Source organism: Corvus cornix, chromosome 5, assembly GCF_000738735.6.
Source record: "Corvus cornix cornix isolate S_Up_H32 chromosome 5, ASM73873v5, whole genome shotgun sequence".
Classification (NCBI taxonomy): Eukaryota; Metazoa; Chordata; class Aves; order Passeriformes; family Corvidae; genus Corvus; species Corvus cornix.
This window is the reverse complement of record NC_046335.1, coordinates 49155207-49171805: the sequence shown is the minus strand read 5'-3', so window position 1 is coordinate 49171805 and position 16599 is coordinate 49155207. Positions and strand designations below refer to the sequence as shown.

At 40.3% G+C, this 16599-nt stretch overlaps 1 protein-coding gene across 2 annotated transcripts; it reads right to left on the bottom strand.

Annotated features, from left to right (window-relative positions):
* Window positions 1-179: 179 nt before the first annotated feature.
* On the bottom strand, window positions 180-13300 carry UEVLD (UEV and lactate/malate dehyrogenase domains). 2 transcript variants are annotated; one of them, XM_039552409.1, is made up of 12 exons: window positions 13226-13300; window positions 11105-11189; window positions 10407-10469; window positions 9509-9672; window positions 8522-8657; window positions 7970-8091; window positions 7251-7356; window positions 5330-5500; window positions 4378-4551; window positions 4027-4111; window positions 3285-3408; window positions 180-1967 (listed from the first exon to the last, which is right to left on the bottom strand). In XM_039552409.1, exons 1-12 carry the CDS (start codon window positions 13265-13267, stop codon window positions 1803-1805), a joined length of 1437 nt encoding a protein of 478 aa, XP_039408343.1. In that variant the 5' UTR covers window positions 13268-13300; the 3' UTR covers window positions 180-1802. The 2 variants fall into 2 exon arrangements, with proteins under 2 accessions (XP_039408343.1, XP_039408344.1); XM_039552410.1 differs by lacking the exons at window positions 180-1967; window positions 3285-3408; window positions 4027-4111 and adding an exon at window positions 5110-5194 and having other exon boundaries at window positions 4466-4551.
* Window positions 13301-16599: the final 3299 nt, after the last annotated feature.

Below are 16599 nucleotides of genomic sequence, written 5' to 3'. Positions count from 1 at the left end.
GGGCACCGAGCGCCGCCGCGGCGGGGCGGGAATGCCAGGCAGCCCCTGAGAGCGGCTTTGCAGCGCTGTTTATTGTTAAAAGGCCCTTCTGGCAGTTCATCGCCCGTGCTAAAGCAAAGCGCCATTTCCCACCGCGGCCCTCTGGCTGTTGTTCCCAGGAATATGACACAAACGCAAGATCAGGAGCATTAATCTATGAAACACACCTGTGAGAGTTGGCAGCATTTTAAGATTATTACAAAAGCACCAAGCTAAATAAACAGTTTGACTATTCGCATGAAAAGAAATGCTCAAGAGATGAGAAACAACACCATGATAAACAATGTAAAACCTTAAATTCGTACTGTTTTCTTTCCAAAGTAAGTGAAAAAAACCAAACCCCAAAGTGCAGCTTTAAAAAAACATAGCAGCAAACTTGGTTACCTGCACCCATCACTAATTTTGCCCCATCATTTACCACTACAATGAAAGAAATTTGAGTATTCAATTAAAAAAAGGTATGAATTACTGAAGGTTTTTTTCTTTCAATTTTTATCCCAGTTCTGAGATCAGTATACACTCAGAACTCCCTGCATGTCTGGCTCTTTGTGAGATGTAACTGGAAGGCACAAAGGATCAGATCTTTTGCTCTGTCACAGATCCTACTTTTGCTTAGAAAGCTTCAACAATATTTAACCAGTTCCCCCTCAAAGCATAAACGTGGAATGACATTCCTGAGCTGCGCACTGCAGGAGTGCAGCCCACATCCCCTGTGCCTGCCATGTGATGCTGAGGTATCATCAGGAGGAATACAGTCTTTTACCAGTGCAGTGATTCAAGAGGTTAGAACCCAAAAAACCCCTTGAGCTCTAAAACATCTGTTTTTTACCAAAAAATCCACATTCTGCTTTTTCATCACATCCTCAGCCTCCAAGGAAGAGGGTTACAGGTTCTGTTGCCTTCTCCTGAGGCTGATGTAAAGCTCCCTTGCCTCAGCTGGCTTTGGATTGAGGTCTGAATGAGCAGATACTCCTGCATTGTTTAACTACTGGATTTTACCCTTTCTTTGAAGTCCAGCCACTGCTCCTCCCGTTCAGGAAGAGCCCCTGTTCCAGTGCTGCATGTGTGTAGTGAGAACTGCAGGTGCTTTAGTGCTCTGAATGTCCTTACAAAATAAAAGCAAGCAAGTCATGACCAGAGTATTTCAGACATCATTAAGTGTGAACAGAAATCCATACCCAATAGTTCAGGTTTGAAGGATACTGTGAACATCATGCTCCCCTTAGTAAATGGCAGGAGTCCACCGACATATGAGCATCTCCAGCCATGAAAGATGGAGCTATGGAATTGCATGCCCAGTGCCCTAAGGAGCTGGAGTGTGACCGTTCCCTAAACAAGCCTCAGATGCAGCATTTAAAAGCCATGAGGAAGGGTTCAAGTGGGCTCTGCACACTGGAGTTTCTGCAGAGCTGGGTAAGCCACGCTCCAGGACTGCCTCCTAAAGAGGTGCAAAGAGCTAAGAATAACCCAAGAATCAGGCTATAGTTGGCCGCCAAAAGCCACAGCCAAGTGCCACCTGAATTTAGGTAAAACATTCTTGCATGTTACCTGCCTCATTTTGGCTACTGAAAGTGCACTTTTCAAGGAAAAATTGCTGTACGGTGCAGTATTAAATTATTTAAACCTAAACTGAGAAAGCACTTTTGGAAAGTAAAGTAACAAAGCTTCCTGTTTTCTACAGAAATCCACATATATGAAGCAACCTCTTCTGCCTTGCAAATCTCCGACTTCAGTGAGCAGACACAGGCTTCCCTTGTGCTTCCTTACAGTCTCAGCTGCTGCTGGAGGTCATGAATTGAGCCTGCGCTGCTTTGCAGTTTCTCTTGCACCAGTGGGTCTTCCTCCAGTCTGACCATTTCAATCACTCCACTGGTTCCAAGAATACATGGAAGACTTAAGAATACTTCACTGTTTATATTGCAACATCCCTGAAACAACACACAAAGAACAGTCACACACAGAGTTACTTATTTCTGCTGCAACTCCACAAAAGCATACAACTACACAAAATTACTTCATTATTTTAATTAACGAGGATATTCCAACATCTGGCACGTTTGGATAAGTCAAATTCCATTTACTTTAGATCCTGGGCAATTGGTTACTGAATAGAAACTGTAAAATATTACTGTGCAGATAAAAATTTGTGAACCATGAAATTGCCACAGTTGGGCAATTTTTCCAATATAGATATATGAGATCTCTATAATGCAAGCAAAGTTTATACCACTAAACACCATTTCTTAGGTAGAACAAGCAGGGACACTTGACAGTGCAGTATCCTTTGTTCTTTTAGGACTGAAAAAATAAATAATGCAGCCTAAGAACTGGGGAACATATTTTTCACATATTGATCCCATATAGATTCTGTGAAAGAATTCATTGAACTTATATCCCTGTAATTCAAGTTTACACTGTAGATGGTGTTCATTTTTGGGATCTGTCTGGGAAATTTTACATTCTGTAGTTACTCTTCATTTTAAGAGACTTGTCACTCCTCTGTATCTACATTTAGTTCAGGAATGATTAAAAACCTCACTTGAAACATAAAGGTTTAAATAGGTGTGTGCTTGTACTCAATAAAATAAGCAGCCAGCTCAACTTCCCTGCACAGGGACATGCAAATTGTCCTTCTGAAGGCTCTAAATTGAAGTGACAAGTAAACATTTCTACATGGATTTTCTTGTCATATGGAATGACCTAATGCTTTAATGAAGCCTCTTAGGAGAAACTTTAAACAAAGTGCAGTCTACAATTTTAAGTTAACTATTGCTTCATAATTCTCCTCATAAGTAAAGTACTAAGGAGTAAAAAAGCAGCTGTTTCAACCTGATCAAATAAAATACTGGCAGAAAATGCATTTTATACTTTCAGAAAAGATACAGAATTCTTTTGGCCCCTAAAAAAAAATCTACGTTCAATACTGAGCACTTGGGAACTGAAACTCCCATTTCATTTGCCAAATCCAGTTATTCCAGGGATGCTGGGCAGCAACCTTGAATGTACTGTCTCTCTGGACTATTATTTTTGGGAGAATAATCCACTCTTACTATTGGTTTGGATTAAAACAGTAAGTGATTTTTACTCATTTTTGGACTAGAATGGAGTGCTGTTGTTGGAAGAAAGTAATGGCAGTAGCACTACTTCAGAAGACTGAGATGTCTGTGCTGCTAAAGTTAATGGTCATATCCATAATAAATAATATAATTACAGTGCCTACCAAAAGGTATTAATAACACATTTACCTTTGCCAGAGTGGATACAGAATGAACTCTTCTTTTATCCTTCAGAATGCTGTCAGTCAAATCAGCAACTGAGAGCCCCACAGACCAGGATCTCTGACCTTTTCCCTTTAGAACTTCCATAGCTCTATATGTAAACCAGGAAAAGGAGAAAAACATGATGTTTAGATTTCAATTATTCTTATTTTGGTTTTTATGTAAAACCCAGAAGACAGGCTGAAGTGTACCATATCAGGTAAAGTGTACTATAAAAATATGATTCTCTGTTTTGGAAAACAACACAATGGAACAAAGAATTGCTGAAAATAATTTCCTTCCAATACCTTTTATCTACACTAATAACAATTCTCTTTTCTGTCAAGAGGTGTAACTGATAATTAAATCACGTAAATTCATCCAAACTGGTGCTTTGCTTTGAAGCAAATGCTTCCAACAGAAGCTCTGAGAAAAGTGGGCCAGAGGCTTGTCTAGAATTAGTTTTAAATACACAATCAAACAGCTCTGATATTCCAGTGTATATTGTGGTGTCTTCTTACATCACCCCAGGCACGGTGTTAGTAAGAATTTCAGAGAAACAGTGGCCATATACACATCCATAAAAGTGAAAACCTGACCTACAATTTCCTATAAACTCAACATATGAGCATTTTAGAGCAAGCTTCCCCCCCTTCATATAGAGCTGAAGAACATATGAACATCAAGTGCCTAAACATGAAGGAAAAAAATAAGGTTATAATGGTGTTACCTGTTAGCCACCTTTTCCCTTGAGTTACGAGCAGCCATTGCTTCTGTTTGATTTGCAGCTACATTACAGCTGGTCCATGATGATACTAGATAGAAAAAAACAACAAAAAAAAAAGCATCTGAGGTCACAGTTTGTCTTGGTTTTTTTTTTTTCCTGTGACAAATGTCAAACACTTTTGCTACCACTCCAAGTCTACAGACTTTGGTACCCCAGAACTGTATTACTTAAAACCATTATTATGAAAATTTACCACTCTTCTTATTACTTTTCTCAATTATTCTTTCATTATTCAATTATTTAAGCACTGCCAGGACATTATATGCTCATAGTCATCATAAAGTACCACTTTACCTTTGTCTTCCCCTTGTTCACCAATAACCCAGGCATCTTTTGCCAGCACCTCTGCTTTCAAAAGGTTTGTCAGGATGTACTGAAATCTCTCAGAATCAAGGTTGGCACCTACTCCAATTACTCTGCTTTTAGGAAATGAGCTCAGCTTCCACGACACAAATGTCATTACTTCAACTAAATGTGAAAGAAAAAATATGTTGCCAATGAAGGACCACTCAAAATTCCACACAACTGCAAATCATGAATCATCATTACAAAAAACTCTGGACTTCTTTACTTTAGAAATGGCACAAGCATGTAAGAACGTGTTGGTAGTTTATTTCAACCTAAAACACCAAGTCAGGTGGGGAAGAAGTGGAAAAATAACAACAATAATGAGTAAGAGAGTAAGAAGGGGCTGTCTTCCAATGCATTACAGGATAGAGGCTCACACTCACGTCCTTCCTTTTTAAGCAGTGATTTTTCTTTGTCTTAGTTCACAGTATCACTGACCTGGATGATTTAAACCTTCCACCAAAATCTAGCTGCAATACTTAATATCAACACTGTACTTTGTATATGAGTAGCCTGTGAGTGTGATCATATGGGACATAACACACAGAGATCTATCCTTCCTGCACAGGAGAAATGTACACATAAAACTCACAACTGACAAGACAACAGCCAAAGGATGCTAATCATGTAGATACAGCCAGGTTGAAACTATGCACAGAAACACACAGAAATACATACCTGTTACACTAAACAAAGTACACTATTTTCTTTTATCTTGGTAACAGTAAAGAAAAAACCCTCAAAGACAGTGTCCTGCTCAAAGCTGAAAAGGAAAACATCTTTCAGAGTAGCAAGAACTTTTGACTAACTGGGTGTAATTCAGCAGTAACATACTTTTAAAACAGGGCAAAGAAAAAGCCAGGTGAGGGACAGAACATTATGCAAAGTACCAGCATACCTGGATGAGAAGCAACAAGGAGAACAGCATTCTGACTGTAGTGTGATACTGCTGGAATAATTCCTCTGAACAAATCCACATTGCTTTGTATGACATCAAGGTAAGTCTGAGCATTACCCAGAGAATTGACTGTAAGCACCACAACTTTGGAATCAGCTGAAGAAGAAAAATCTGAAAATAAAAAGAAAATGTATTTTTGAAATTTATGTTATTCTACAGAGTTTTGGATGCAAAACCAAGAGCTGTTCTAAAGGCTGAACTACAACATCCAACTTAATTAGGGATTCTTCACCTCCTGTCCCTCCCCATCCTCCAGTGTGGAATTTGGGGTACTTCCACAGCACCTATAAAACACAGCTCTCCCACAGAACTACTTTCCTGTTTTATAGTTGCCAATCACAAAAGCCAGACTACAATTTGTCCAAGGTTACAGAGCAGAGACCAGAAAACATCTAGACAGCTTTGACAGATAAACTTTTCCAAATTTTCTTGGCAAAAAAGAAAAAAAAAAAGCCATGAAAAGGCTCCTTTTATTCTATACCAATTGTTAACGAAGAGGAGACTTTTACTCCTTATCTGAGGCTTCTTCTGTAATTTTTGATCTTATACCTCAATCAAGGACATGTAGACAACCATGAAAAGCACTCCAAAAATCTATTTATTAACTCAAATAAAAGACAAATTGTATTTATTAGCCCAAAGAAACACACAACCACGCTTGCTGCAGGAATCTGTAGGTCAAAGCTGCCTGGAGCAGGTAGCTCTGAATATCTGAGTGCCACACAGGTGATCAGCCTGGACACAGAAGCAAAGTGATCTGACTGTTGCACCACTTTCGGAACCAGCTGAAGCCAAAGCAGAGGCCTCATGCACTGACAAATTAAAACCATACTAAGCAGGATATAATTAATACCTGCTTGCCCCAAACCTAGATATAAACATACTGAAATAGCAGGTGACAGTGTATAAGCATTTTATAGTATTGTAATACTACCAACAGCACAGCCAGCAACAACACACAAGCTTCTTATACCACAGCTAAGTGCACACATACAACAGGCAACCAGAGAGGCACAAACAGATTTGTGGTACAGCTGCACAATCAGGGTTCAGGAAAAAAAGGTGTGCTAGCAGTAAAACCGGCAAGTTAAGATCAAAGAATGTACAGCAGGCAATGCCAGGTGCAGAATAAGCCACAAAAATGTCTGGGGGAACCAGAACAAATCTCTGTCCCCAAAACAAGATAAAATTAAAAGAGAAGCACAAGAAAACCCCTCATTTCATCTTGCAAAGGGTGCAAGGAACATGGAAACATGACACATAAGCAAGGAAGAATGTTGTTTAATTCAGTTCCAGCTTTCCCTGTGGAAAAACTTCTGAGCTGCATGGCCTCAACCTCTGCAACCATCAAAGACCATCAAAGACTGTAACTAATCACTAATTACAGAGACATGGCATTGACTGTTGAATTGTATGCTCACAGCTGACTGAGGACAAAGTTATTAAGAATTCATTGTTTGAATATGCAGTGATAGTGATTAAGGACTAAGTGATAGTAATTAAGTGATTATTGGCCATGTGCATGTTTAATGAACATCAATCTAGGAAAGCAGCACTTTGAAACACACCTTTATTTGTCAGCCTTTTGAACACTGCTTTCACAGCCTTCACTAATCCCTATGCATATATTTTTCCCCTCCTTTCCCTCTTCTCTGCCCATGACACTGAAGTTTTAGCTTGGCTTCTCTGTATTTCTGCATGAGTCCAGTTTCAGCATTAGCCTCTTATCTGCACATACAGACTTTTAAAAAAAGAGAGCCTATGTGCCTCTGTATCTTCCCAGGTGTCCTGCTCTCATTAAAATGAGCACAAGCACACACAGTACAGCACTCACTCCTGTTCCAGAAACAACATCTCATACCTTTGCTGATCTCCACATTTGGCACAGCAAAAATCTCCAAATCCATGGTTCCTCCTTTTGCTGCACCTTCAGAAAGATCCAAAAGAACCACCTTGTCTGCAACATCCTGTATGAATAAAAAAAATACAGGTCAATAATAAACCAAAAGAAAACTTGTTCTTGTGGGAGTGAAGAATAAAACCCCAAATTCCTCCCATTTCATTGTTTGCTGTACTATGTACAAATCAAACAAAATTACTGGTGAAAATTTCACCCAAATCACAAGAGAAAGGATTTAGTTTAAGAAGTCTAACTGGAAAAAAACACATTACAAAACAAACAAAAAACTTACAGAACTATCTCTGGGAAGTCAAAAATGTTGACACTACTGTTGCATCTAACATGCAGCTGTGATGAAGTACAGACCATCTATGGACTATTCTTTTCCAGGGAACTAGGAGATCCCCATTGTGACAGGCTACCACTCAGGCAAGAGTCCTTTAAGGATTTTTCAAAGTAAGTGAATTCAGTATTTAACTCTTATAATTAAAAGAGCTGACTGAGAAACCAGGGCAGAAAACGAACACCTCTGCATGTCCATAAGTAAACTGAAGAGACAAATGACCTACGCAGTGACAGTTGTTCAAACTGATGAGGTATTCCTTAGTGTGAGATATTAAGAACTAGACTGGAATCCTCTCTATTAATCAGGTCTGTTGCTATTTTTCATAATTATGTACCTTTGCTGCAACTGCTAGTACACAGGCAATGCCAAGATCTCCAGCTCCAACAACAGTAATTTTGTTAAAACATCCTTCATTTTTGCCTCCAATTTTACTCCTTGATTTCATGTCAGTCTCTCCTACAATTAAAAGAAAACCACAAAATTAGGTGCTGGTCCACACTGTATCAATACAACTATTGCTGCTTCATAAAGGATCATGGTTATGCCAGAGTTAAATCAAGTTACATGAACTTTTTCAAAACAGCAGACAAGCCTGACCACAGAAAATTCACCACAACTTGCAAGGTGTAAAACACAAATATTCCTCTCTAGATAGGCATGTTTTTTCACTAAGTAGAAATAGATGAGCATGATAATAGCAGGAAGCTAGACACTAATACCACAAAAACAGCACCCCCTTTGCTGCTGTTACAGGTGTAAATACATCCCATGAGCATAAAACTTGTAAAATATAAACCATGGAGTCTTCTTTGTGACATCAAATAATGACAATAAGTGAATATATTTTATAAGAACATTAGAAACAAGTCCATGAAAACATCCCCACCTTCAGTAATCTTTGCAATATAGGAGAGAAGTTCTGATTGCCTGGCTGCATCAGAAGATGACAGTGAATACAAAGGGAGCTCTTCCTCAAACTTTGCAATCATTTCCTTGATTAATCCAATGAGAGTTGATTTAGGCTGAAATACAGCAATACAGAAGACAAAACAGCTGAATAGCTATTTCATATAGTGGTATCAGCTGTGAGCTGCCAGAGCCATACAAAATTTAATCAAATTATAAATACTGACACTCTTAACATTTACACAAACACCTAAGGGAAAGAAAAGCATCACTTTGAGAAGCTGCTTTCCAAACAGGAGTATGGATTAAAAGGAATTTAACAAAAAGGAATTCTAAAATTGAAAGTACCAGTGCTATTAATTTTTGAAGTCATCCATGAACATATGGAAACCTTTGATATAACCACATCCAGTATTACAAAAGGGAGAAGTCCTAGCTAAAGAAAAGATAGTTCAGTCTTCTTAGATGAGCTCAACTGTCCAGAATTCTGGCAATTCAGTCCTCCTTCAGGCAAAACACACTGTGAAGTCAGCAGAAGCTCCCATAGGAATTTCTGTATCAACAATGTAAAATACAGCCCATTCATTTCAAAAAGCTGGCATTCATTGAATCATTTTTACTGGCCTGGCAGTCATATTGAAGTGAGTAATTTAATACAAAGCATAAAATAATTTAGCAACAGAATTGATATTTGAATCTCTGTGCTGTTTCAGAGTTCTGCCAAAAGAGAAACACCCAAAAGGTAGACACTTTCATTGAACTTTCCTGAGGGACACTCAACTGGTCTCACTATTCATAGCAACAAAGTATCATGATGCTAACATTGCTTTGTAAAGAATCAGTCCCTTTTTTTTGTTAAAATCACTTCCAACTTCCTTTACAAGCCTCAGACTGCCTGAAAGCTCCAAATGATACCATGCAGTATTCCCAAACACTTCCTTCCCCTGCCAGCCACTCCACCTCTTACATGGCTCCAGTTTTGCAGGTAGGGCAAATAAATCCTGCCACGTGCATCAACATGTTTTCCCACTGAAATGCCCATGTTTGCAGTCGGCTTCAGGAAGCAAATGGGGGGAGCAAAGGGATGAGAATCCAGGATCCACAGATGAATAGGTATGTTATAGGAATTACCTGTTCAACACAAAATAAAAGCCATTACTAACATCTGCATCGGGAAGAGGCGCTGAAGACCAGTTGTGTGTGTGATATGATTCACACTTAGTAATAACAAAGGCAAAAAGCCTGACAGATCACTTTCCAGATTCACACTGGAAAGTATTTATATTACTTAGGCTAATTAATAAAACCAGACTTGTCTGGATCAACTTGAAGTGCTACTGATTGTGCCTTTCTTAATATAAAGCTTTGTTGCTGTTTTGCTTCCCAGGGTCCTCTCTTAGCCAACCTGTCCCCTCTTCCCAGCAAAGAAAGGTTTCATACATATATTTCATACTTATTTTAAGATTTAACACACCTAGTACAAAAAGACATCTATAAAGAGCTTTGCACCAGACTTCAAAGGCTTTAGGTTGAAAATAAAAAGCTGCCTACTAGTTATTTTTGGACACTGTCTGTACAAGTGTAGGTCTCAGTTCACACAAGCTCCATTAGCACCAAAGAGTTTGCCTACACGGTCTCAAACAACACCATTTTTTTAATAGTTAATTTACTTATTTAATTAATACCACCTCATTTCAGCACCTGTGCACTTGTTTATGCAGTAGAAGTGGCTTCTGCCAATTCATGTAAAATCCTTTCCAGCCCACTTTGAAGACACTGCACAGTGAACTGTTAAGATGCAGCACCCAACACATTTTACATTTTGATTCATAACTGGCAAGAAAATTACATTTGATTTATCTTACCATATTTCACTGGAACAGTACCACTAAAATTCAGGAGGTCCTTCTGGGATCCATCCTTGAAGGCTGAAATTAAAAATGTAATTTAAAAGAAAATAATAACTCCTTTCAAACCTGGCATAGCAATCCCATCTATAACTACAAATATATAATGGTGATTTTTCTTTAGAAATCAAATATACTGCTCCTGAAGGAACCAAGACTAGAATGTTACTAAGGTCCCCCCTATCCTTTTAAATATTTCCTTAATGAAATTTTAACAAAAATTGCATTGGTACAACTAAGCTCATCATTAGTCTGAAAACCCCTTGTCCTGGGTAATTCTGATGTTGTAGGAATTTCCAGTCAGGCTGATGGATTCTGGAAGTCACACTCTATAAGCTAAAGCCATCAAAATACTTTCAATATAAAAATAACATATAGGGAAAATGGTGTTGCATATAAAGAATTTAAAGCATCAATATTCTATAATTACTGACAAGTTGAAGTAAGATGAAGTAAATGAGTTGCTGAGGTTTTTATATGTATGCACTCTTGGAAGAGCATTCAGGAACAGTAACGCAGCATGAGAAGTTTTACTGCAAGTCAACATAAAGACAGGAACACAACTGAAACATATTCACATTCTATTACACACAGTCTGCATTTATGGCAAGTAAGAATCCCCACGAATAGTTCAAAGTAACTGTATCACTTCTTACTGTATGTGTTCATGGAGAAAGTGAAGTTGGGGTAGGTCTTGCTAACATTCTTCAGCTCTTCTATGGTCAGGTCTCTGAATTTATACTGGGAAGGGGGAGAAAAAAATAAGGAAAAAAGATTCACTTCAAAGGATTCTTTCATTACAAGAGATAGGGGAAAGGCCACTAGAGAAGGCAGAAACACAAGAACGGGAAGGTCATAATTACTTGTATTATAAATAGTTTTGATGTGAAATAAATTATCAGAAAGAACTGATTACAAAAAAGCTTTGAAGCTATTGCAGGTCTGCTGTTGCTGCATAAGAATTCTGAAATTCTGAGCATCACTCCCTATACACCATTTCTTCCCCTTTACAGCTGTGTGAACAGGGGTTTAGGAAAATTTAGTCTCTTCTGCACAATACACAATTATTACACAATAATTACAATTACACAATAATTAAAAAGAATATAAAAATATGAACCTCTTAGAAGGGGTTTATTTTCTTACTGACACAGTTAAACTCAGATCCACCTGCACACATTTTAGAACAGTTTCCTAAGATGTCCCTTTCCACAAACATGTTAAATGTATAAGTAATTAGCCTCTGGAATTTTTTTTTTTTTCATTTTTAAGCTGTCCTTGAGAGCTGAGAAAACGAATCACTGCGGCTTCATTGAGACTGTCCCCAGCCAGTCCGACATGTGAACTTCCAAGAGATTTGCATCCTCCCACATCCCAAAGTTATAAAGACTGCTTTCCATTTCCTAGATTAGAGCCTCTATTTCTCATTCAGGAAACCTGCTGCTGTTTTTTTTGGAACCCTTGCCTAAGCAAACAAAACTGCTGTCTGACAGTGGCTTAAAGAGCTGCTCAGTGCCCTGGAATAATTGTCACAAAGTAGCAGCTAAAATCGAATTTCTCTTCAGTCTGTCACCCCAGCAGCAATAGGACAGCTATGAGCATGGCACAGTTATTTTTCTACTTTCTACAGGAAAACACAGAGCTGATGACAAGAAACACCTTTTAGTTGGCTTCTCCCCATCACAAGATTCTGCAAAGTCATGCAGAAAAAAAAAAAGTTAGTTCCCTAATTATGAATGTCTGTACTGATGCCATGAAGATTTTTTGCCTTTTCTTTTATACCCCCATTATAAGTTTTTTACAACTTCTGTATTAGTGCTTTTCACCTACATTGTTGGACCTGTTTGTCAGGCTAGGAGACTCAACATTTTAGAAGCTTCCTCTCCAGAACACATTCTGTAAACTAAGACAGAACCATCCAGGGGAAGGTCCCTTGGGGAGGGGGGCTCACTCGAGCCTCTCATTGGGGAATCTTTGATAGATTTGCTAATTAGTAAAACCTATAATGTTATACCAGATCTATTGGGGGGTGCATTGTGATGTGCATTTTCGGTGCACTCGACCTGGACGTGTGCACCTAAGGATCCTTAAAATAAATACCAAGGTAAAATCCCTTTTTCCCTTCTAACCGTGTTTGACTCTTGATTTTAAGACCAGAAAAAAGCACCAATACAACGTACACTTACAACATTTTTTAGAAGCATCGATACATCTGGTTGTGAAACCAGTCATCTTTCCCTAGCTGGCCTCCTTCTATTCGTAATACAAAACGAGGCATTCCTATCAAAAAGTTTGTCCTCTTCTAAAGACCGCAGGATTTACGAGGTGACTCAGATACAGACCTTCCTCATTTCGCACCCAAAATTATTTGGCATGCCCAAAGCTTCAATACGCCCACCTCAGTTTCTCACATGTAAATTAAAAGGCTCAGAGAAGATGCTACAACAACGCGTCTGTGCTCCTAAGGCGTGGAGGCGCTAACGAGGGGAATAACACCCAAAAAAAAAAAAAAAAAAATCAATTTTTGAGGGAAGAGTAAAGTTTCAGTTGTGAGGCACGGCGTGAAACCACTGCAACTTAAAGTTCAGCTGTATTAGGACAGCGCGGACACCGGGATGCGACGGGACGGGACGGGAGTCCCTCGGCACCAGGACACCGCCGCCCTTCCCGGCCCGTCCGGCACGCGCGCTCCCGCGGCCCTTCCCTCCCCTTCCCTTCCCCTCCCTCAGCGCCGCCCGCGCGCCCCCTCCCCGCGCGCCCCCTCCCCGCGCGCGCACCTTGCCCAGCTGCCTCCGGAGCGCCTCCTCCGCCAGCGCCATGGCGGGCGCGCGCCGCCTTCCCGGCGGCCCCCGCGCGGGGCAGCGCCGCCCCTCAGGGCGCTGGGCTGGGCTGGGCTCGTCCCGGCCGACGTGGGAAAGCACGGAGGGTTTAATGATCCTTGTGGTGGCTCTGCGGGCGGGAGGGCATATAGACACCAGGATCATGGAGTGCCACTCCTGGCCCTGCACAAGACACCCCAGAAGTCGCACCATGTGCCTGAGAGCATTGTCCAAATGCTTGTTGAGCTCTGTGAGGCTTGGTGCTGTGACCACTGCCCTGGGGAGCCTGTTCCAGCACCCAGCCATCCTCTCGGTGAAGAACCTTTTCCTGATATCCAGCCTAATCCTCCCCTGACAACTTCAGGCCATTTCCTTGCGTCCTGTCACTGGTCACCACAGAAGGGGAGCAGTGTCTGGCCCTCTGCTTCCCCTCATGAGGAAGTTGTAACTGCAGTGAGGTCTCCGTCTCCTCCAGGCTGAGCAAGTCAAGTGACCTCATCCACCTCTCCTGTGGCTTTCCCTCCAGACCCTTCACCATCCTTGTGACCATACACAGATATTAGAGGCATGCGGGGATTTCTTCCCTCTATGTTGACAGTATCGAAACTGATTTGCAGCTTTATGGAGTTAAAAGTATGTAAATACAAACCTGACATGAATTTGTTTCCCTACCTTAATCTCTTCTTTTTTAAGCCTCCCTGCCACACAGCAGAGACACCAGAAAACTGCCTTCTGGAAAGTGGGCCGTGCAAGTCTGATGGCCAATTCAGTGGAAAACACAGTTGTTTCAGCAAGGTAAATGGTGACAAATGCCAGTTCTGACAAATGCCCCCTGACTGACCAGAAAACTGACAGGACAGAACAGGACAGACCAAGCATGATAGTAGCACATTTTTACAAGGAGTAAGATCTTGAGAAAGCTCATACAATTTTTTTCTCCCTCACTGATACAAGGCCTGAAGCGGACAGTAACTAAGGACACAGGTTGTTGATACAGCAATTGCAGAAAATAATTAGGTTTAGAACAACCTTCATCAGGCTTCTCCATCATACATACTGTTTACTGCTGCTGAGTCTGCTTCTGTGCTGAAACTGTTGTGTGTGATGTAATGAAGGATGTTCAGTTTGGAAAGTAGCACAAGATCAGTCTTTCAGGAACTTCATCAGCCCTTCAAAAACATCATTTGCCCAGCAAGCATAGTACCTCTTTGGTTAAACTGTTACAGAATGATTGGCATGAACATTTATCTAAATCTTTTAAGAGATAACTTGAAAATAATTTTATTTCACAAAGATCCTAGCACAGACTAATGTTTGAGGATAAAACATTCCTTTAAAATTGTTAATCTCAAGAATCTGAATTTTTTATTTCTCATTATTTCATGGTAAAAACAACTGGGACGGTCTGATAGATAATTACGGTTATTAGTAAGTTTGATGTTTGGAAATGTTTTTTTAAATTCTCTGTGTTCATACATAACCAAAACAATCATGGCAACCAGGACAGTGACCACATCCCCATGGCAGTGACACACTGCTGCTGGTAGTAGTGTTTCTATTTAAGGCTTGGAAGTCACCCTTGACTAAGCTTGCACCCAAACTACAGACTCAAATTTCTTAGTACTCACTGTTCAGACTTATTTAAATTCCAGGCTGGGTCTGTGCCCTCTGACTCAAAATCTTTTCCAAACATCATTTGCAATCATCAACAGATTCTGACCAACTAATCTCTAGGGAATGAAATATCTTGCTAGCAGGCTAACACACAGCCTTGCTACCCCATATACTGTCTAGTAGTTCCTCTGCCCCCATCACTGGCAACACTCTTCCAAATGAAGCCATAGAATTTTGCATAGATTCTTACCAAACTAGCCATAGAAATTCTCTCAAACTAGGATTTATCAAGCAATACATCCAGCTCTTACGTTATTGCAACTCCTCACTGCATGAAAGCTCACCCTATGTATTAAAAACCAGCATTTTGCCAGCAGGACAGATCTTCTTCCTGACCAAGATGTTTCCTTTGAGACTTGGTAGAAAAGTTAAGGTGGTTAATGAAAGAGAAAACAGACTGCAATTTCTCAGGTGCTAAGGGAGAGGGCAAAGCAAAATGACAGTCTTGGGGTGACATTGATCTTGTCTTACAGCATACAGCTTTGGAATTTTATTCAGCTCTACACAAGAGGAAAATGGCAGCATTTCTACAGCCTTAAACTTTCATACTTTAAATACTAGTCTCATTATTCTGCTTGCCTGTGAACATCCTCTCTCTATAGGGATGCTAGCTTAGAGCAAAGCCAAGAGAAAGGGCTCTCAGTAACATCAAACTACAATCCAGGAAGCATTTTAAAGGATTTTCTCCAGTAGAGAAAATCATGCAATACTATGAGTTGCCTAAATTAACTTAAGAGTAATGGAATGGAAATTACAAGTTCAACTTTTAAATACTAAATGCTATGGGAAAAATTTGCACTTCTAAAATATACTCAACTGATCATCCCAGATACCAAAGACTGGGAAATAAATGTAGACCAACCACAACACAAGTGGCAGGAGCATGCTTCCTAACAAAACCCAAGCCACCTTCAGCTCTGGAAATATCATGACTAGAAGCATTATTTATCTCAGTGTTCCCCTTGTTCTGAACAAGCAGCAAGTCACCCATGTGCGTGATCTACACTGGGACTATTTCATGTCATAACAATCACTTTCAAAGCCCCAACCAACCAAGGCTGGATTTAAACCAGCAGCTATGAGTACATCAGCCCTCCTTGCCAACTGTAAAGACAGTGAAGAGACTTTCCACAAAATAGTTATATTTTCTTGCCAGTTTCAGCATCTGACACTGCTTGCAAACAGGGGGTCCCCATAGCCCTAGGCCACATCATGCACTGCCATTGCCACATTCCCTTTATACACAGCTGGCATCAGAAGCCAAGCTCATAAAGGGTTTGCTGGCTCACTCCTTTTGGCTGGGGAAGAGGCTGGTAAGAGCAGCACATCCCTCTGCCTGAACTCTGAACATTCACCTTGCATGAGCGGGTGCCTGTCTACGCATCATCTACAGTCACATTTGACAGCACTGTAGAGGTCTCAGAAACCCTTCCTGCACATTCTGTTGGAGTCAAAAACCAGAGCAAGTGGATTGAGTCACACCAGTGCCCCTTCCTGTTCAAAATAACCACACGCAGTATTGTTCATCAATTGCAGAGCAGCAGGTCAATCCAGAGCTGCTCTGCTCTACCATACCCGTGTCTTTGTTTGGGAAAATCTTGACATACTGGACATGTTGAAGGAGCACAAGGCATTCATACAACACAAGAGCTGGAAGC

Excerpts from the sequence above, each read along its gene's own strand:
- UEVLD (XM_039552409.1), bottom strand. The coding sequence starts at position 13,267 with ATGGCGCTGGCGGAGGAGGCGCTCCGGAGGCAGCTGGGCAAG. Across the intron at positions 11,190-13,225 it reads TCCGGAGGCAGCTGGGCAAG|TATAAATTCAGAGACCTGAC; the intron begins GTGCGCGCGCGG and ends CCCCCTTCCCAG. Across the intron at positions 9,673-10,406 it reads TACTGTTCCAGTGAAATATG|GTAATTCCTATAACATACCT; the intron begins GTAAGATAAATC and ends TGTGTTGAACAG.